This window comes from Copadichromis virginalis, linkage group LG16 (genome assembly GCF_057382275.1).
Source record: "Copadichromis virginalis isolate Kocher_CV1m ecotype Utaka linkage group LG16, C_Virginalis_male_GT1.1, whole genome shotgun sequence".
NCBI lineage: Eukaryota > Metazoa > Chordata > Actinopteri > Cichliformes > Cichlidae > Copadichromis > Copadichromis virginalis.
In genome coordinates this window covers 9,086,661-9,104,566 of record NC_140633.1, presented here as the reverse complement: position 1 = coordinate 9,104,566, position 17,906 = coordinate 9,086,661, and the positions used below count along the sequence as shown (strand labels likewise).

General features: G+C 40.3%; 1 protein-coding gene across 1 annotated transcript; it reads right to left on the bottom strand.

The window, feature by feature from the left end:
- Positions 1 to 6,343: 6,343 nt before the first annotated feature.
- Positions 6,344 to 17,619, bottom strand: cyp27a3 (cytochrome P450 family 27 subfamily A member 3). The gene is made up of 9 exons (XM_085435152.1): positions 17,180 to 17,619; positions 16,501 to 16,691; positions 14,935 to 15,134; positions 12,252 to 12,449; positions 11,572 to 11,735; positions 10,228 to 10,394; positions 9,930 to 10,011; positions 9,583 to 9,789; positions 6,344 to 8,794 (listed from the first exon to the last, which is right to left on the bottom strand). The coding sequence occupies exons 1-9, from the start codon at positions 17,438 to 17,440 to the stop codon at positions 8,636 to 8,638; spliced, it is 1,629 nt and encodes a 542-aa protein (XP_085291278.1). The 5' UTR covers positions 17,441 to 17,619; the 3' UTR covers positions 6,344 to 8,635.
- Between the last annotated feature and the right edge of the window lie 287 nt (positions 17,620 to 17,906).

The following is a 17,906-nucleotide window of genomic DNA, read 5'->3' as shown; positions in this document are numbered from 1 at the left end:
ATAAACCTAGTGGGAGTTTCCCCCCACAGAGGGACAAAAGGACCCCCTGATGATCCTCTAATCGCCTGAGCCAAGGTGGGAAACTGGGCGTGGGTCCCAATCAGCCAGAGTTTCGGGTGTGTTCATTGTGAAACCTGGCCCCACCTTATCATGCGAATTCCTGAGGTCAGATGGCCCAGGATGTGAGTGGGCGTTAAGGCGTCTGGGAAGGGATCTCAAAACTGGATTATAGATGGCAGAGAGTTGGTGTCGTAAACCCCCGCCTCTGTTCAAAGATGGTCGCTCACAGTGGACATAGATGCTTCTTTCACTCCTCTTTCAAACCATCTGTCCTCTCTGTCCAAAATGTGAACCCTGGCATCCTCGAAAGTGTGACCTTTATCCTTAAGATGCAGATGGACAGCTGAGTCTTGTCCTGTGGAGGTGGCTCTTCTATGTTGTGCCATGCGCTTGTGAAGTGGCTGTTTGGTCTCTCCGATGTAGAGGTCTGGGCATTCCTCGCTGCACTGTACAGCATACACCACATTGTTAAGTCTGTGTTTTGGCGTTTTGTCTTTCGGGTGAACCAGTTTGTGTATGAGCGTGTTGCTGGGTCTGAAATACACTGGGATGTCATGCTTGGAGAAAACTCTCCTGAGTTTTTCTGATACACCGGCTACATAGGGGATGACAATGTTGTTGCGTCTGTCTTTCTTATCCTCCCTCGCTGGTGTCTGGTCTTCTTTTCTGTGCCTCTTTGCTGACTTTAAGAATGCCCATTTAGGGCCTCTACATTGGAAATGTACATAGATCTACATAGAAATTAATACTTAAAAAATGTGCTTGGACTTTTAGAAAACACACATGATTTTAAAACTCACAGATACAGAAATAACTGTTAAAATCTTTGCAGTGCCATTGTTCGAAATTACTGAAAGTGTGTCACATACAAAGCCAATTTCGATTACTTTCAAGTAGGATATGCTTTACTCATTCCAAAAGTTTTTTTCTTCTTTTTTAAAAATTATTATTTTTACATTACTTTGCCTGGATCCACCATTTATAACACTGGTCAAAAACTGCAAACAACATAACAGACAAATTAGCCTGAAATCATGGGTGGGGCACAGATAACCAGGAGAAAAACCATAAAACATAAAGTTGACCAGAATTATTTTTCGGAGAGGGAGGAAATAAATGAATAAGAGCTTTATGATGCCATATATCTATTATATACTTACTTTAAACAAATGTTTATTTGGATTTTCTATTAATATTTTCTATTAATATTCTTCTGAAATGGAGCATACCAGAAGAGGTTTGAGAACCACTGGTATAACATCCCATGCAACATGCCAAACCTTGAGAGATGAGACTTAAGGAAACAGTAGATGTCATCTCCGGCTGTTTGAACATCAGTCCAAAACCACCACTGGCCAACACTGTGCTGGCATTAATTCAATTCAATTCAATTCAATTTTATTTATATAGCGCCAAATCACAACATAAGTCGCCTCAAGGCGCTTCATAGATACAGAGAAAAACCCAACAATCATATGACCCCCTATGAGCAAGCACTTTGGCGACAGTGGGAAGGAAAAACTCCCTTTTAACAGGAAGAAACCTCCGGCAGAACCAGGCTCAGGGAGGGGCGGGGCCATCTGCTGCGACCGGTTGGGGAGAGAGAAGGAAGACAGGATAAAAGACGTGCTGTGGAAGAGAGACAGAGGTTAATAACAGATATGCAGAGAGGTCTGTTAATACATAGTGAGTGAGAAAGGTGACTGGAAAGGAAAAACTCAATGCATCATGGGAATCCCCCGGCAGCCTATGTCTATTGCAGCATAACTAAGGGAGGATTCAGGGTCACCTGGTCCAGCCCTAACTATATGCTTTAGCAAAAAGGAAAGTTTTAAGCCTAATCTTAAAAGTAGAGATAGTGTCTGTCTCCCGAATCCAAACTGGAAGCTGGTTCCACAGAAGAGGGGCCTGAAAACTGAAGGCTCTGCCTCCCATTCTACTTTTAAATACTCTAGGAACAACAAGTAGGCCTGCAGAGCGAGAGCGAAGTGCTCTAATAGGGTGATATAGTACTACAAGGTCATTAACCCTTGTGTGGTGTTCATATTTTTGTTACTCAGCCAGTGTTCATGGGTCTGGTGGACCCGCTAGACTTTTGGCTTTCCAAATTAACACTATCAAACAATTTTATGTTAAATTACTCAACAGATGTTCACTTCATCCCAATTACAAGCCATATGAACAGCAAACATGGTTAATTTTTTCCCTTTACCTTTATTAGCTCACATTTATGAATCAATGTGCTTCTCGGTTTTTTTTTTTAATTTATTTTTTTTTATAAAATGTTATAAAAAACATAAATACGTTATAATCAAGTGGAGTGAGTGTAAAGACACAACACATTTACACGTGAAGCAACATGTTTCACAACTAAATGGGATCAGCTGCTCATCAATGGTGACATTAGGCCCAGGGTTGTAAAACAGGGGGAGGCGGTGCACACACTTATCCCACACTGTCCTGATGGCAGCTAGCTTGTCTCTCTGCCGTCGAGCTGGTCTGTCGTCTCGGTTATCAAAACGGATAATCCTGGAAATTTTGTTGAAGTTTTCCAGAGACACTGATGCACGGAAAGGTTTCTGCATCCCACAGGGATTCTGTGGATTCCCCTTTGGACCTGAAAACTCCTGCAAGGATAAAAACCCCAAAGTAGGCCTTTGGGGTTGTTAGATAGATTTGGTCCATCTCCTTCCACCTCTCTCCAAAAACACACCTTCCTTCTAGATTACTGCAATCCAGAATAATTTTCTGGATGGAATCTGGGATGAAAAGCTCAAATGAAGACTTGATGTCCTGCACATGAGTAACTTCAGCCGTGTTGGCCCTGGCTTATCACAGTAACAGCTCTGCAGGGTGGCTCATTTCTTGGGCAAGAAGACCATTCGATTTCACCAGTTATTGACATCCTTATTTCTTCACTTGCTGTCTGGTGGGCTTGTTCTGGTCCTGGAGCTGGCTGCAGATGGGGTACTCGTCTTCGTTTTGTTACTAAATGGTGCTCAACCTCATCCTCTTCTTTAAAGTCACTGTCAGACTCTGAATTTTCAGAAATGTGAAATATTCTGAAACCTCTTTGTCAACATCATCATCTGAAGCTCCTCTCTCTTCCAAAATCAATTGGATGGCCCTCGCAGCAGATAATATTTTGCCATCTTGATCAGTTGTGATAAAGAACCACACTGGCAAAGTCTTATTTGTAGTATTATGCCCCTAATTTGCAGGTGGGACAGGGTATGAGAAAATAAAATTTGGATCCCTCAAGAAAGAGGGTAAAATGTGTGAGATGTCAGAGCAGACGGTGCTGATAGTTGAATTTTCAACAATGTTGCAACTTTGTGCGGGAGCAGGAGGGGAAGAAAACACTATCAGCAGCACCAGAAAGGAGGAGGACAGAGTGTGGGAACACAGGACCTACACTTTCAACACTTTTATTAGACCTGGGTCCAGTGGACCCGAACACCTTGTATGTAATGTAAATGCGTGGGGGGAGGTACAGTATGAGGTCATTGAAAATTAGTTCAGATTTATGTTCTTCACAGAAAATAAGCCAAAGCCAATGAATTTCAGGTTGAAAAAATAATTAATTGTTTAATTTTTCTTTTGAAAGAAACTGAAAACGGGTCTCACAGACCCGAACACCATACAAGGGTTAAGATAAGATGGGGCCTGATTATTTAAGACCTTGTATGTGAGGAGCAGGATTTTGAATTCAATTCTGGATTTAACAGGAAGCCAATGAAGGGAAGCCAAAACAGGAGAAATCTGCTCTCTCTTTCTAGTCCCTGTCAGCACTTTTGCTGCAGCATTTTGGATTAGCTGAAGGCTTTTCAGTGAGTTTTTTGGACATCCTGATAATAATGAATTACAGTCGTCCAGCCTGGAAGTAATAAATGCATGAACTAGTTTTTCAGCGTCACTCTGAGACAGGATATTTCTAATTTTAGAGATGTTGCGCAAATGGAAGAACGCAGTCTTACATATTTGTTTAATATGTGCATTGAAGGACATGTCTTGGTCAAAAATGACTCCAAGGTTCCTCACAGCGTTACTGGAGGCCAAGGTAATGCCATCCAGAGTAAGAATCTGGTTAGATACCATATTTCTAAGCTTTTCAGGGCCGAGTACAATAACCTCAGTTTTATCTGAATTAAGAAGCAGAAAGTTAGCGGCCTTCCAGGTCTTTATGTCTTTAAGACGTTCCTGCAGTTTAACTAATTGGTGTGTGTTATCTGGCTTCATGGACAGATAGAGCTGGGTGTCATCTGCATAGCAGTGAAAATGTATGCTATGTCTTCTAATGATACTGCCTAAGGGAAGCATGTATAATGTAAACAGAATTGGTCCTAGCACTGAACCCTGTGGAACTCCATAATTAACCTCAGTGTGTGAAGAGGACTCTCCATTTACATGAACAAATTGGAGTCTATTAGATAGATATGATACAAACCACTGCAGTGCAGTACTTGTAATACCTACAGCATGTTCTAATCGCTCTAATAGGATATTATGGTCGACAGTATCGAATGCTGCACTAAGGTCTAGCAGGACAAGCACAGAGATGAGTCCACTGTCAGAGGCCATAAGAAGATCATTTGTAACCTTCACTAAAGCTGTTTCTGTGCTGTGATGAGCTCTGAAACCTGACTGAAACTCTTCAAATAAACCATTCCTCTGCAGATGATCTGTTAGCTGTTTGACAACTACTCTTTCAAGGATTTTTGATATGAAAGGAAGGTTGGAGATTGGCCTATAATTAGCTAAGACTGCTGGGTCTAGAGATGCTTTTTGAGTAAAGGTTTAACTACAGCTAGGCCTTCAAGCCTGTGGTACATAGCCGATCATTAGAGATAGGTTGATCATATTTAAGATCGAAGAATTAATTAATGGCAGGACTTCTTTGAGCAGTTTTGTAGGAATGGGGTCTAAAAGACACGTTGATGGTTTGGAGGAAGTAATTATTGAAGTTAACTCAGAAAGATCAATTGGAGAAAAAGAGTCTAACTTAACATCAATGGTACTAAGAGTAGCTGTAGATAATATTACATCTGTGGGATGATTTTTGGTAATTTTTTCTCTAATGATAAAAATTTTATTTGTGAAGAAGTTCATGAAGTCATTACTAGTTAACGTTAAAGGGATTGTTGGCTCAAAAGAGCTCTGACTTTTTGTCAGCCTGGCTTAATGACAACCAGTGTAGTAGCCAGAAGTTTAGAAGTATCTAAGGTAACAAGTTACCGGTGCCAAGATTCGGGCAAAAAAATAACTGTTGTAAAACAGTGTTTTTTCTAACTGAAATATCGTCTTAAAAAGAATGGTGTTGTTTCGTTGGGTTGCCAGAAGAAAGCCTTTTCTCTTTAAAAAGGACATGGCAACATGGCTTCTTTTTCCAAAGCTGAATCTGAACGAACCAAAAGATTTCTGATTTGTGCAAACAATGTCCTTTGCACAATTCAGACCAAAGTGGAGGAGTGTCCAATAACTGACACAGTGGTGCTTAGACAACAACCTTGTGCTTAACAGCAGCAACACCAAGGAGGTCATTGTGGATTGCAGGCGGTCCGGCAAGACAAAACACGGTCCTCTCCTCATACACGGAGAGGCAGTAGAGCGTGTGGACAACATCAAGTTTCTGGGTGTGATGTGCCCAGCAAAGGCTCTTCTTCCTCAGGAAGCTAAAACAGAACAAACTCTCTTCTCAGCTGCTCATGAACTTCTACAGAGCCACAAAAGAAAGTATCATCTGTCTTAGTATGACCCTTGGCCTGGGTGATGAAAACACCACAAGGGATTGTGGGAAATCCACTTCCACATCTGGACTCGGTGTACGCTAGACAGATCCCAAAAACAGGGCCAGACGTGCTTCCTTCAGGAAAGTTGTATAGGAACATGAAAACGTACCACCAGCCTGAGAGACAGCTTCATTCCCCAGAGCTGTGCAATCCAATTCTGTGACTTTTTGCACATATTATTTCTGCACACCTGCACACATGGATAGTGTGGTTTCACTTGTCTTATAGTGTATCTGCATATGTATGAACAGTATATTTATGTATGTAAAAGGGAGTTCTCTTCTGTGCCAATAGCTACCGAACAAAATTTCGTTACGCACATATTAACAATAAAAGGATTTGTCCTCTTCTTTTTCTTCTTCTTGGGCTTGCAGCCCACAGGATCTGAGCACCTTACAGGTGTTATGGCCCACAAAGCTCTCTGGGGAAAAGAGACTTTTTTCTAGTTGAACATACAGCATTAAACAGATTATAAAAGAATCCAAACAATCACAACCTTTTGACATGTAGGGATTTATTAATCACTTTGAGGGTCATGACTTGTAAGTGTAGGATTAACATTTTTCGAACAGCTAATAGAAGTGGTAATAACAATCACATGGCTGTTCAAACAAGTCACCAGAACACAGCTAAACATTTTCTTGCTCACTGGCCACCTGATCATTTTATTGTGACTATAAAAGCTATGTCTGGACAGTGACACATTAAAGAAGCTTAAAAAAAATCTATTGTCTCTGCAAAGAAAGAAAATGAGTAAGGCGTGAATGAAAAATGTTTTCAAGGACAAAACAGACCACAAGAGGGCAGCATTGGTCTACGACAGTATATACTACTAATAGTAAACATTAAAACTTTCCAACAATCAGCAATAAAACCAAAATTTAAACTTAAAATGATAGATTTCCTGAAGAAAGTTTACTTTATGTTAAAATGCCTTTAAAAACCTGTGCAGTATAGATCTATTTTCAGACATGATCATTGATGGGATATCCACCTATTAATTTCCTTCCGTTTATGCAACTCTGGCTAACACAGAGAGACAGATAACCATGCACATTAACATTCAGAACTACCACACACACATACACAATGCAACACAGAAAAACCCCACCCTAAATACAAATATTTTATGTGCCTCAAATCTAACTGGGGACAGTAGTCCCAAATCAACTGGTGTGTGAGCTGATATAGGTCCCCAATTTCTACATAAATGAACTCACACCAAACCTCCACATCCACACACAAGTACTGCATGTGCATTCAAAGTCCTTCACTTGCATTGACAGACATGTTCCTTAATTAAAGCAAGATTACATACTGCTTGTGTGTGTGTGTATTTGTGAGTGTGTTGTCAAGTCTGAACATACACAAAAAGTAAAACACACCAAAGTAAAGTGATTTGTCTCCTTTCACCTCAGACAGCACTGCTATAAAGCTCCTTCTCTTTCACTTGATGTGTGGCTTTACGTTACTGCCATCTTGTGACCACTGGTAACATTGTCACTGAAAGATGTGCTTATTTCAGTCTCCTAGGAGACCACAGCTTTGTCAGTCCCTGAGGGTGTGTCCATCTCCTGTTACCAATGACTAAAGCTGGGCAAGCTGAGAGGCCAGAAACCTTTTTTCTTGTGGTTTGCACATGTGCATTGTGGACAAACCACTGGTCTGCCAGTAAACCGATGGCAGACTAGCGTGACAGGCAAGCTGCCGCTAGCTCAGCTTTTACTGCTCTGAGATCAGTTATGGTCTGCATTACCAAGCAAACCAGCTTCAGAGATTTAGCATCATAACAGAGAAGTTCCCTCTTGCTAAACACCCTTGGTTAACATATGTGATGTAAAGAAGAGCATGAAAAAGCTTTTAATAACTTCTTTAGTACATTAACAAGGAAAGCTGTGACGATTTCTCTGAACATGTCCAGTCTAATAAAAACAGGCAAGTTGACCAGGTGCAGGGTCAGCCAGCACTTTCAGATTAGCATCTATGAGAATGTCTAAATGTTTAACCAGCTGTTTTGCCAACACTCCACATTCTTTTTTCATTCATATTTGAAATCACCCTATAGATATTGACAGTTAACCATGTCACACGTTGCTCAATCCTTTTAATTCTGCTTTTGCTGAATGCTAAATGTGCAAAATAAAGACGTAGACTTTTGTTTCTGTGGTCATGAACAGCTTCCTCACTGGACAGCTACTACAAACTCATAATTAAGATATTTTGTGAATGGAGCTGGACATTAAACACAATATAAAGCATTTAAAATTAGGTCACCCTTAAACATATATAGCAGTAATTTTAATCAATTTAACGTTGATGAGAAATAATTTTCTTCAGAATAATTATCACAGTTTTTATACTTTATGCACAATTTTCCACTAATACAGTTTTTTCTTTAATAAGGTGTTTCCATAGTGTTTTATTGCTTCCTTTTCCCAATGAAATGGTTTGAAAAATTCCTCCACTGCTTGTCATTTTCAGCCAATAGTATATCGGTTTTTTTTATAATATAGTAGATATTTATCTAACTATAGTAATACTAATAGTAATATTTTACAATTCTTCAGTCATGAAGGAGTGCAGAAGGGTGAAGATGTCAATGTAGAGGGTGGCCAGGCAGGTATGTTTGAATGTGATCCAGTTTATCTTGTTAAATTGGTAAGCAGTGGAGGAAGATGTATGTGTGTCTCCATTATATACTGTACAACATAAATCCAGTTTTCATGAAATAAAACTCCACATAAACAAGTGGTTAGTGAAATGAAGACTTTGAATAGAAAAACAGCTCACGGAGAACCCGCTAACTTTGCTCTTGGCTCCGCCTGCTTAACTTGTCTGCCCAGAAACTGTAGGTTGATTGGTGTAGCAGGGCAAAGCAGAGTTCTGGTGATTGGCTTCACTGGTTTTCCAGCAGGATCAGGCTTCACCTCATAGTGCTTTATCAACTTCAAACACACAAAAAAGAAAGAGTACTCTTTAAAAAGAAAAACATGGAATTGACATTTATTTATGTGAGCAGAAATTTTAAACTCACTGATTACCAGCTGCTTGCCAATTGACTACTGTGTATTTTGGATGACTCAGGTCAAAGAGCCTGATGAGTGGTTTGTATTCATGTGCATGCCCAGGCCGACAAAAGAGTAAACAGCTTTGAATGGGCCGAGAAGTTACTTTAGGTTAATACTGCTCCCTGAATGAAGCTGAAGAACAACCGATTTCCAGGAAATTTAAAAAAGCAACGGCACAATGTTTTGACCCTGTTTGTTTGCATATTTCAGTCTTGCAGTCTTAGAGTTATAAAGTTGTATGGATCCTTTAACATAATATGCAGTGGAATAATAACCTGACCTTAGCTTCTAAGTCTTTAAAGTTGTAAGCATCAAGCTACTGTTGAGTTTTTATAATAACTTGTTCAGCAACTCACATAAAGCAAAGTATTAATTCACAGCACTCCTTCCAAACCTTATCCATTACCTTTTCCAATTTTGCACTTAAAGTTATATTTTAAGAACTTAAAGTGCAAGTTACAGTTTGTCAAAACATGCAAACTGTTTTTGGATTAGATGTATAATCTAGTAGCTTTTATCACTATCCACTCTGCTGCCTGGGCAAGACTTGACACAGTAGCTTTGCATGCTCAACTCAAAGCCAAAGTACACTGCTGTGTTGGCAAAAGTTGCTTCTTTATAAGCAAGCACGGAGCATCATTAGCATTAGGAACAGATGTTCTTACCCTGGAGAGGAGGAGATACATCTCAAGTTCAGCCACCCGCCGACCTAGACATGCCCGGATCCCAAAACCAAATGGTACTGACCCGAACGGGTGCTGCTTGGACTTATCCTCCCCTCCTCGGAGCCAGCGCTCCGGCAGGAAGGTGTGAGGGTTGGGGAAAATATTCTCATCATAGGACACGGCGTAGTGGCACAGGTGGAACAGCGTCTAAGAGAGGAAACCCATGACGTTTGCTATTGTGCTATGACTGAACCCCAACAACCCCAACTGATTTCAGATGGCGCTGTATAGACAAGACTGCATTTATTTACTAGTAAGAGGCCAGGTGTGCTTAACGTGCATCTTACCTTTTTTGGGAAGAGATGATTCCCCACCACAATCTCATTTTCAACAGTGATGCGGGCGTTTCCTGGCACAACTGGATACAGGCTGGCGACCACAAAACGCAGAAAGGCATCAACACAGTTTCCATTTGTTCAGTAAATGCAACTCTTTGCTATCTCACCCCTTACAAACATGTAAGTCTATAAATGGTGAAGTATTCTTTTAAGTGGTTTTATTTCTTTAACTTCCATGTTTAGGAGCAGATAAGTGTTTCATTTCACCTTGGTTATTATCTTATTAATAAAAAGATTCCCCTCCTACCGCAGTGTCTCTCTGATGATGGCCTTCAGGTACGGCATCTGAGCTATGTCATCACTGTTTGGCACCTTGTCCCCAGGGCAAACGCTTATCACTTCCTGGTACAGCTGTTCTTGGATCTCGGGCTCCCTCGCCAAATGGTACAGAGACCAGGAGATAGTGTTGGAGGTCTGCAAATCAGAGAAACACAGAGTGTAATGTTCTGTTTTATGTAATGTTTCGACATGTTCCATTTGTGTTTGCCTTTCAGGGAGGTTGATCTTTGGGTTGAGAAATATCTTCCAGAAAACTTCACTGCATTGATTAAGGAATGGCATACCTTTCATGTTTTTACATGACGATTACTCATCTGCAGCATCTGAGACAAGAACACCTCATTTATATTACTGAAGATTTCCAATCCAGGACAAAGCTATTTCATATTTAAGTGGATGAAATGCTGCTTTGAGTAAATCCGTAGACAAGACAGATTGACATGACAGCATTGCACAGTGTGTGGCAAAACCAGTAGTTACAGAGGAATCAGCCCAGTGAGTAGTCTATAAACTGTATGCTGAATTAAGGCATCATTCTATATAGTAGAGTCTATTTAGAGAAAATCAGCCTCCGTGTGGAAAAGCACAACTGGTTTTCTAAGTCAACTTCAACTTCTTGTTTTTATATGCATTCTTTGACTTTAAGAAGACTTTTAATATGTTCAAAAATTATCTCTTAACTTGTAGCTGAGAGCTATACTCCAAAGTTGGACTGGTAATCTGCCTGATGGGCCGCCACAATTAGGTCAGTATAGTTTTCTTTTTCTTTGTCAATATAACTATACAGGCTGGCTTGAAGGGCTGCTGTGCACCGTGCATTGTGCACAGCAGCCTATTTGTTCATTTTCATTACTGACAATACAATGCCCAATCAATTCTGGTCACATCGCTGGCCCCTCCCCTACCTTCCCTGTGCACTCGTGCACCTTGTAGAACAGAGTTAATGTGAAAGAAGTGTTTAATAAAGAGGAACAAACAAAAGCAAAAAGAAAAAAGGTGGAACTGAAAAGAGAGAAAAAGAAACTTAAATTAACCAACATGTTAGCAGCTCCACTGTCAGCAATAGTAGAAACAGAAATTAGAAGTAGAATAGAAGAAGTAAAACTGTTTCCCAATAACTGCGTCTCTATCTAGGGTGAGTGGCAGTGGGTTGTTTTTATATAAAGGAAAACTAACATTTTTTTTTGTTTCTTATTAAGTGGCTCTGGGAAGATGGAAACCTGGAAGCCTAAACGAATAATGGGAGACACTTTAATGCAAACAAATTTATTTTGGGAATTGGGAATGACGGAGTGGTGTAGTTAGTACTCACTGTGTCTACTCCTGCCAGGAGGAGTTCAGTGATGCTGCCCAGGATCTCTGTGCTGTTCATCTGTTCACTGAGCAGGAGGTGTGTGAGATACGCTCCCTCCACGTCTTTGTCCAGGTGGACATTCTCCTGGATCTCCTCAATTTTCTTATTCACCAGTTCTTCAGCTACGAGAGACAACATCATCTTATCTCATGTGAAATTAAAAGAAAAAGACTGTGAGAAGACATGTTTGCCCACTAGATGGGGAAAGAGAGACACAGTTAGGGATCTTGTTAGCACACTGATTGTGTGAAAAGCCACATGTAGGGTGGACTTTGTCTCTTTGTGTGTGTTGTGTGTGCTGACCTTGAAATTAGCTGATAGTGCTACTTGAAAATGTCCATGAACCCTGAACTGAACTAACCTTGGTGATCCACAACCAGTATGGAATCGGGAGTAGGTAATGTTTCCATGAATTAAATCCTACAGATTTCTGACAACTAGAAAAGTCTTTTCAATTTTAAATCGTGAATATTTAACGAAAAGCCTGAAAGGTGTTTGGTTTTTTTGCACTAAAACAGAAAACATGTTTCAAAGTGGTTTTAGAAATCACATAATGGCAGAAAGCGGATAAATATTCAGCAGTGAATTTACCAACACACCACACTTTTATTTACTCGTTAAAAATTAATGTTGCTCACCAACTTTGAAGAGATGATCCCAGGCTGCGACAAACCTTTTCCAGGACTGCAGGTAGGGCCAGAGGAACTGTGGGAAGAGGATGACGACTTGGGAGAGATGGAACATTTCCCCCACGGAGACAATGAACTTTTGGGTTTTCTCGGGGATCACCTCACTCATGCAGCCCATACGGGTTTCAAAAAGCACTGAGCATATTCCTGTGTTTAAAAACAAAACGATAGTTTGTCAAAAGAGCTCAGTGCAACTTGACAAAACAACATCAATTTGACAGCACATGCATACAATAGAAAAACCTTCCTGCAAACAGCACAGACCACTGAAATGTGTCCAGGGTCGCTCTCGCTGATCCCTGTTCTGTGACCTTTGGAGCTGCTGATCTCGGCATCTTGTCATTCATTATTTGCTTTCCTTGGAAAAAATTTTGTTTTGTTTGTGGTTTTTCTATTTGTTTTCTTACACATACTTTTCACCAGCTTTTTATTTAGTTAAAAGAAAAAACATGATAAACCTGATAGACTGATGAACTTATTTGAGCCTCATTTCCTGATGCATACGCGCATGTCTGCACATTAATTGTGTGTATAAATGTTTCGCACACAGATTTGTTCATATTTCATACCTGAATTTTTCTGTACAGTCCCTCTGACCATGCATACAAACAAACGACAGCCTGGCTTACTTAGGAATATAAACACAAGTATTTACAATTAACACTACTACTGCTGCTGCTGCTGCTACTAATTATTAATATTATTCTGCTATCAAATTTTGGTCATTATTTACAGTTTTCACAATATGGTAAACGCTCAGAAATGCAATAAAAATAAATAAATATAAAGAAAACATTTATATATTTAACCTTTTTCCATTTAAACATATTCCACTGTCCCTTATCTCATCTTATTGTATCTTAAATGTTCTTATCTTTCATTACAAATGACTTCTGTCATTGCTGAATAGGTTTTTGGCACTATCCCATGAATGCTGGATAATCTGGCTTTTATTGTTCTCTCATCTGGGGCTGACAGGTCACATGATCCTTGTCCTCCACCTGTTTTCTTCCTTCCTTTCTTGTTGTTTGCCAATCTTTTCATATCAACTTTGATTCCACATTTTTCTTGTCTCAGCTGAAATGACTGAAAGATGGTCACTCCTGTGGAAACACTTTAGAAAGCTGCACCTTATCTGGCTTCCACCTCATCTCAGTCACCACGTTTTCTACTTCACCTGGCAGCAAATGTGTTTCTTTATATAGATTACTGGAGGCACTGATAAAATGCAATTCACTAGCTTGGACCACATCCTCATTTTAGGTTTGACTGCATTTCTAGCAGATAATGGCAGATGGCTTGAGTATGAATTGAGGCTGCAGTGTGGGGAAGGTCTCAGAGGGGACTGGCCGAGGCTCCTGGGCCGGGCAGATCCCCACGTACTAATGAATGGTGAATGGATTTAAAAGGGAGGGAGGGTGGGGCACGAAAACAGGTACAAACAACTTGTAGTGCCGGGGGTGGTCATGTATAGACAGACAACCAGAAGGGGTGTGGAGATGTTATCCCACTGCTGAAATTCAGATAAATCATCTCCGTGTATGGATATTGTGAGCTGGTCCCGAATGATTCTGATTTACTAGCATATGCACGGTGGTGAGAACAAAATAGACTGATACTCGTATTTTATAAATGCTACAGTAAATTTGCATGCAAAACTCATTTTTTGCACCAATTAAAAATGTTTCCACGCTAATATTTGTGAATGAGGCCCATTGACCATTAGCCACTCGTCAGTCACTCAGCAAAGCAAACCCTGCTTTAGCCTCCTTTCTGACTCTGATGGCAAGCATAATTAAACTCGGCTGTATTCAGTAAAACTGAGTGTGAGCGCTCATTTCTTGGACCTGCCACTTGATTCTTAGTTTGCTGATTGTGTTTTCACCTCTGTTGTATTTATTCCCTCAGGTTGTCTTTGTTCCTTATGTATGTTATCCTTAAGTCATTTTGTTTAGAGCTTGTGATGCATCTCTAGTATTTCCCTGTGTTTATTCTTGGACTCCGGTTGAATTTTTCCACTTCACTAGACCTGACACGGAGCCAATGACCTGTGACCTCATTGTTTACTGAGGTCACAGACGAGACATCTGAGGGAAACCACCCTTCGCTTTTGTCACCGAGATGCTACAGCGCACCTTTAAATGTAATGTGCTGTGAAATGGAAGAAATCACATTCTGTTTATGAGGCTACAGCCAGCAGCCAGTGTACCTTAGTGTAAAGATCTGCTAGCATAAGATAAATTTAACACCACCAACATTCTAAGCAGGAACGTGTCATCTTGGAAGATGGATTTCATTTGGACGGTGCTGCTGTCGGATTTTAGATTTATGATTGAGACCGGACTGTAACACTTAAAAACAATCGCAGTCAAAGTGACCGTGTCGCATTATATGACCACATTATCGTGTCTAATCAGCGGTCAAGGCCAAAAGAAAAAGCAGCTGTCGGCTTACTGAATGACACACAGAAAATGAGGTCTGCAGGTTTGAAAAAATCAAGGACAAGAACAATTACACAGCATATTCCTCTGTTTTCTTCTTGTTTCCAAGCATCTAAATGAGATGGACTGCATGAGTTTCTAAAGCTGATTAATTAACAACATTTCATTTATTTGTTTTGTTTTCTGCTAACCTTCAAAAGCAAATTTGTAGAGCTCTGCAGTCAGGTCATTGACCACGACTCCCTGTCCACTGGTCTCCCTCAGCCAGTTCACTCTGCAGATAAAATCTGTCACCACCTCATTGATGGTGTTGGCATAGGAGGAGACGTGCTTGGGTTTCAGCATTCGTGGATTCAAGATGCTGCGAATCCGCTGCCATTTGGCCCCCATCCTAAAAACCAATATAAAAACAAGGGAATCAGGCTCCAGAGAGCAAGTCATTGAAAATTACTTCTTTGAAAAATAATTTTATGATAATATCAATCTATAAGTATAGATTTGTATTTGGCTTATTCTTGCTTACATTTAAATGGACTCACTTTACAGGCAAGGCTAGTAAGAGTCTACATATTTCCCTTCTTTATCAACAAATCCCATCCAAAGACCAAAGTCAATAAGGAATTAATACTAATAACAAGTGTTATTGTTTCCAAAGTGCTTCAAACTGTTCAAAATGAAATATCCATAGCAGATGGGCAAATCTCTGGAAACACAAGTGGGTGTTTGAGATCTTTAAACATATCCAAATGCACATGAACGAGTGTACCCTGAGTAGTTCCGGGTTGTCTAATAGTGTCTGAAAGCCTGTTAGTACTGCTCCAGGGTCTTAACTTTCAACACTGATAAGTGCTGCTAAAACAAGTCGGACAAGAATAAATGAGGAGCTGAGAAAGTGTCTGTTATTCTGCAAGAACATTGTGGTCCACAGGCCCTTCCTTTCAATACTTTAGATTTTATATGAAACTGACGACGTCTATATTGGTCTCAGTCTCTAACACTAAAAAAAAAAAACAAAAAAAAAAAACCTGAGCTGCAGGCCTGGACTGAATCCCTGCACGCTGCCAATGTTCCCTGTCAGCAACAAGTATGCATCACAAATACTAACCACAAAGTAATTTCATACAGAAAGTATGAACTGAAATGAGGTGAGATTAAATTCTGTTAAATTATAGTTTCCAATTTGTTAGAACTGTTTCAAGGCAAAATCAAGCGGAGAGAGGTGCGTAATCAACAACCACAACCTCTATGAAGAGGAAGAACAGTAACAGTAACCTCTGTCTTAGGTCACATATCAAAAATTGTCAATCCATACTTTTAAAGGCATTGCACTCCTATATACACCTATATCTATCTATCTACATCTATATATATATATCTATATATATATATATATATACCTACATATTTTATATTGACTGGATTATATTATGGATTTTTTTTCTTTTTTGTTCATAACATTGCATTCAAAGTCCACGTATTTGCTCCCATCTTAAAGAACCTGAACACCTAGCAAAGTTTGGCACTGGACAAAGTTTTTTCGCATAGCAACTGACACAACAAAAAAATCAATGTATCGTGTTTGTTTGTTTGTAGAAAAGAAATGATCTGCAGTTGCTACATCACATGTTATTGCAGCTTAATCAGACAGATTTCATCAGCGGAAACAAAACAAACAACATGCTGTCAGCCTGCTCAGAGTTACAGTGCAGTGTGGATTCAGGACACAGATGTGGTGGATCTGTGATGGTTTCACTCACTCAGTCAGGGGTCCATGGGCCTGGTTCCTGAGCTCTCTGTAGTTCCTCCAGTGGGGCATGTCTGTCCGGATTGGGTGTTTACCCTCCTGCCTCAGCACCTGTTCTATCAGGTCGGCACTGGCCACATTCACCACGACCAAAGGGCCGTATTTGGACTTCCACAGGGGGCCGTATATCTTGCTGTGCTCGATCTTTGAGCAAATAATGGGAGTTAATAGGTTAGTTGCATGTTCAGAGTTATCAGGAGGTAAATGATGTTTAAGGAGACCAACAGTTTCCTGTTGGAATTAGAAAATATCATGACATATCAGTGCATACTTATCTTTGCTTAGAGTATCCTCATTATAAAAAAAATATCTCTTACTTATCCTCTACTGTGGAAAACTCTCCTAAGACTGTGACTGTCTCTCAAAGGAAAACTAATATAGATTTCTTTTTATTCATTTATTTGTATTACAGGATTTGTTAAAGATGATTTTAATCGTTGTTATTAAGCGCTTATTAAACCAAGATTCAATTCTAAACCCCAAACTGTGCGTGAATAAATACCACAGTGGGGTCATCAGGATACACTGATCGCTCTAGCAGCTCCAGGGGATGGTGCACTGTAGTTCAAGGGCGCGGACTGAACCCTTAGTCCAGAAGGAAAACTCTGTTTTCACCTTCTTTTCCAACTTACTTGCATTTGTTGCGTCGTTTGGAAATATCCCTTTATAAAAAGCCAATACAAGGTAGTCATGAAACTCGGTCCGCCTAAATCATCCATAGTTTTCATTTTGTTGACACCCATGACGGTGCTGGTGGAGGCTGCCTCGCGGCGGAGGGTGTCCCCATAGTTGGCAGGGTTTAGTCCCGCTGTCACTCTCTGGATCCCTTTAAGCTGCTGACACTTCACGCGCAGTCCGACGTTCATCAGAGATCTCCCGAGCATTTTAACCATGCAGTGCGTCTTACCTGTCCCTTCTTTGTGCCGTGACAGGAGGCTAAACAAGTGAATCAGCCCCGGTGCCTGTGCCTGTATATGTCTATGTGTGTGTGTGTGTGTGTGTGTGTGTGTGAGAGAGAGAGCGGTGAAATAATGCCTCTTTGTTTGTGAAACAGCAAACCCGATGCCCGTGTACCAGCCTCCTACCAACAACTGTGGACTTTGACATTATCATAAACGTCAGCAAGTGAACCTACAGGACGCTGTTTGTAACCTGCGCAAACGCAGAGGAACAAATATTATTCATATACATATAAAGCTCTGGTGAAGATAAATTAGTCAAACACATTCATAATTCACAACCTATACAAACAAGGTTAATGTGGAGTTGAGCCAAAGCCCCGGTTTTCCGTTTTCCTTTAAAGGATGTTGGGGGTGGAAACACGTCTGCTTCCTTACTCTTCCTTACCCGTGACTATAT

What these genes read in the sequence shown, in the direction of transcription:
- cyp27a3 (XM_085435152.1), bottom strand. Translation starts at nt 17,440, where the DNA reads ATGGTTAAAATGCTCGGGAGATCTCTGATGAACGTCGGACTGCGCGTG. An exon ending in AAACGACGCAACAAATGCAA is followed by an intron (nt 16,692 to 17,179) that starts GTAAGTTGGAAA and finishes ATTTGCTCAAAG; the next exon opens with ATCGAGCACAGCAAGATATA. An exon ending in ATCATCAGAGAGACACTGCG is followed by an intron (nt 10,012 to 10,227) that starts GTAGGAGGGGAA and finishes TGTGGTCGCCAG; the next exon opens with CCTGTATCCAGTTGTGCCAG.